Source organism: Mus pahari, chromosome 12 (genome assembly GCF_900095145.1).
Source record: "Mus pahari chromosome 12, PAHARI_EIJ_v1.1, whole genome shotgun sequence".
Lineage (NCBI taxonomy): Eukaryota > Metazoa > Chordata > Mammalia > Rodentia > Muridae > Mus > Mus pahari.
In genome coordinates this window covers 87,214,959-87,218,313 of record NC_034601.1, presented here as the reverse complement: position 1 = coordinate 87,218,313, position 3,355 = coordinate 87,214,959, and the positions used below count along the sequence as shown (strand labels likewise).

Here is a 3,355-nt window from a genome sequence, read left to right as displayed (position 1 = left end):
AAACACACATACACACACTCTCACACACACACGCGCACACACTCTCACAAACACACATACACACTCTCTCACACACACACTCTCTCACACACACACACACNCACACACGCACACACACTCTCACAAACACACATACACACACTCTCACACACACACTCTCACACATACACTCTCACAAACACACATACACACTCTCTCACACACACACACTCTCTCACACACACGCACACACACTCTCACAAACACACATACACACTCTCTCACACACACACTCTCACAAACACACATACACACACTCTCTTTCTCTCTCTCTCTCACACACACACACACACACACACACAGGCACACACGCATGCAAGCCACACACATTAACTAATTAGTTAGCTCTGATGAATGCACAGAGAGGAATTTGCCCCAACTGAATACTCACCCCACAATACTGCTCTTCATTGAAGATCTGAGGGGGTAAAGGAATCCCATTCTGAGGTTTCTTCTCCCCAGGAACATTCTCTCTCATCCACTTTCTGTTGTCTTCATCCCCAGCTATGTCCAGCTCCTTGAAGTCTATTTTATTGGCTTCCAAAAAGCCCACCACTTCTTGCTGTTTTTTCCTAATCTGGTTAAGAGCAGAGAAAAATGATCATCAATGCACTGTGTGGTGTTATAGCCACTTTTGAAGCATGCTTTGTTGGCGTGTACATGACTTCGGTCTTTTCCTTTAGCTATGTACTCTACAGCACAAATAATTGTGGGAAGCATTTAAACAGAGAAAGCAAAAACCACGCCTTCCCATCAGAAAGGATCAGCAGAGGGTGATGGTGTACAAGTAGGTGCTGACACTATAACTAGGTGTTGTTGTTCTCAGCACCTGCCCCCCAAAAAGGAAACAGAAGAAATCTGTTTGCCCTTGGACTCACCAAGGGCCACTTAAAACAGTCTCCTTAGCCAGACTGGAACAAGTGAGGGGCACCTGGCCTGAGAGATTGGGAGAAGAAAGAGTCCTAAAGTCAAGCCCAGAGGAGGAAGGAGGGTACAATGCCCTCACCCCCTCACCCACCTCGTCACTTGGTGGGACTCCCACTGGTCCTCCCAAAGAGCTGCCCTTCTGACAGCCTCCTGAGCTGACCCTCATGCACGCAAAATAAGCCTTCAGAAGCCTTCTCACCTTTATGACAGGAAGAGGGGTACAGGCACCCCCAGCAGATCTCCTCCAGACTCACTCACATCTTCCCCAGGTCCCTTCTCTATCCTCAGGATGCCAAGGGCCCTGCTGTTTCCTAAGGAGCGGGTCTGCAGGTCTGAACTCATGCTTGTGCAATAAGCACTGTTACCCTTAAAAAAACATGAGTTTAGTCTCTCTCTCCATCCCACGGAGGGGGTCACTGGAGCCTTGGATTTCTCAGTGGAGATAAGGAGAGCTGTTTATCCTGTGACATTTGCCCACAAGTAAGCTCTGTCTCTGTCCTGAAGTCACCCAGCAACTGTTGGCCACTCCAATGCATCTGGGAATCTACAGCAACACCTCTCCCAGCCCTTCCCTTGATACCTCTTGTCTATTGTCTGGTACACTGAGGAAACTTTCCAGCTGAGGTCACCAAACTGTAGTGTGAAGCCCGCTGGGTGGGAGTTGTGGATGACATTTGCGTCCTAGCTCCAAGGACGCTCTATGAGAAGGTCTTGCGGCTTCAATTCCCTCATCTGCAAAACAGACACCAGCTATCCTCCTCCGGGATGCTCGTGTTCGTGGCGAGTGAGTGAGGTGATCCGTGGTACCATGTTCTGTGTCACCATGGTAACATGTTCTGTGTCACCGTGGGAACCTGCACTGCCCGCACCCATCCTCTACCCAGTTGGGATGGCCATGCCATCAGGTAGGGTTTTGTTTTACTTGAGACAGGGTCTTACTACACAGTCCAAGTTGACCTAGTACTAGCTATGTAGCCCAGGGTGACCTCAGATCCTGCTTCAGCCTCCTGAGTGCTGGAATTACAAGTGTGTGCCATCATGCCTGGTTTGCCAGATACATGGTCTGATCAGTATTTTAAAGTAACAGTGGTGAGTTTCCGTTGAATTGGTGGATTTTCCAAGACTGACACCCAGACCAAACAGATTTGTTAGGGACGGATTGAAAGACCAAACTAGAAAATTGGTAAGGGTGGAGAGAGCTCAACACATAAAAGTGCTTGCTGCACAGACATGAATTCAGATTCAAAGAATCTGTATAAAAGTCTGGGTGTGGCCACATGCACAACTGTAACTACTGTCTGGTCACCACACATGCACAACTGTAACCACAATCTGGTCACCACACATGCACAACTGTAACCACAATCTGGTCACCACACATGCACAACTGTAACCACTGTCTGGTCACCACACATGCACACCTGTAACCACTGTCTGGTCACCACATGCACATCTGTAACCACAATCTCTGGGGAGCAGAGATAGGAGGATTGTGGGACCTACAGGCTACTAGCCTAATTCCAGGCTCAGTAAAAGATTGTCTCAAGTAAACAAGGTGGATAATGATAAATCGGAGCACTGGACACCCTCCTCTGCTCTCTGCATGTGTGTGCAGACACATGCACACATGCACACATGTTCACTAACATATACACTCACACAGAGTCCCACTTTTCCCATCACATTTATTTCATCAATCCAATGGGAGAGCAGACTGAGAACCCTGGAAGGCCCTATGAGTCTGCCTTAAGAGTGGCTACTGCAGGGGATTGAACGCCTTGCAAACAGTAAAGACTCTCCCCTCCCCTCTTTGTCCTGCTACCCCACTGCAGGGGCAGCCTTCTAGAGAAGCGGGCCCCACGAGAAGACATCTACCCTCTCCTGCTCTCCGCAGCCTCTTAGGCCAAAGCCCTCCTCAACGCGGTGCAGCGTGGCCCAGATCTTTGAATGCAATCCACAGCCTCTTAGGCCAAAGCCCTCCTCAACATGGTGCAGCGTGGCCCAGATCTTTGAATGCAATTGTTAAAGTGGGGCCAATTCATACATTCAGGTCCTGTCGATGAGATTGTGGGCTTGTTTTTGTTGGCCCAGAACTCATTTTCTAAACCTGTCTGACCTTTGCGGACCCCCAAAGCAGACCACCAACACATGTGTAGCAGAGACTCAAGCAGCTGCTGTGTGGTTTTTCCCTGTCAAGAAGCCATTGGGTGAAACTCCTCATTCCTCCTCATACACTCAGTGGTAAGACGTGGGGCGCTGAGTTCTCATTCTTTTTTTTTTTTTTTTTTTTTGAGGGAGTTTGGGTTTTTTTTGAGCCAAATTTCTCCATGTAGTCCTGGATGTCCTGGAACTTGCTCTGTAGGCCAGACTGGCCTCGAACTCACAGAGA

General features: G+C 48.7%; 1 protein-coding gene across 1 annotated transcript in view; it reads right to left on the bottom strand.

The window, feature by feature from the left end:
* LOC110329533 (SH3 domain-binding glutamic acid-rich protein) overlaps window positions 1-3,355 on the bottom strand; it is a 27,546-nt gene that overhangs the window by 21,234 nt on the left and 2,957 nt on the right. The window contains exon 2 of the mRNA XM_021209188.2: window positions 431-616. Coding sequence (XP_021064847.1) covers window positions 431-616 — 186 coding nt within the window. The remainder of the gene's footprint in view (window positions 1-430; window positions 617-3,355) is intronic.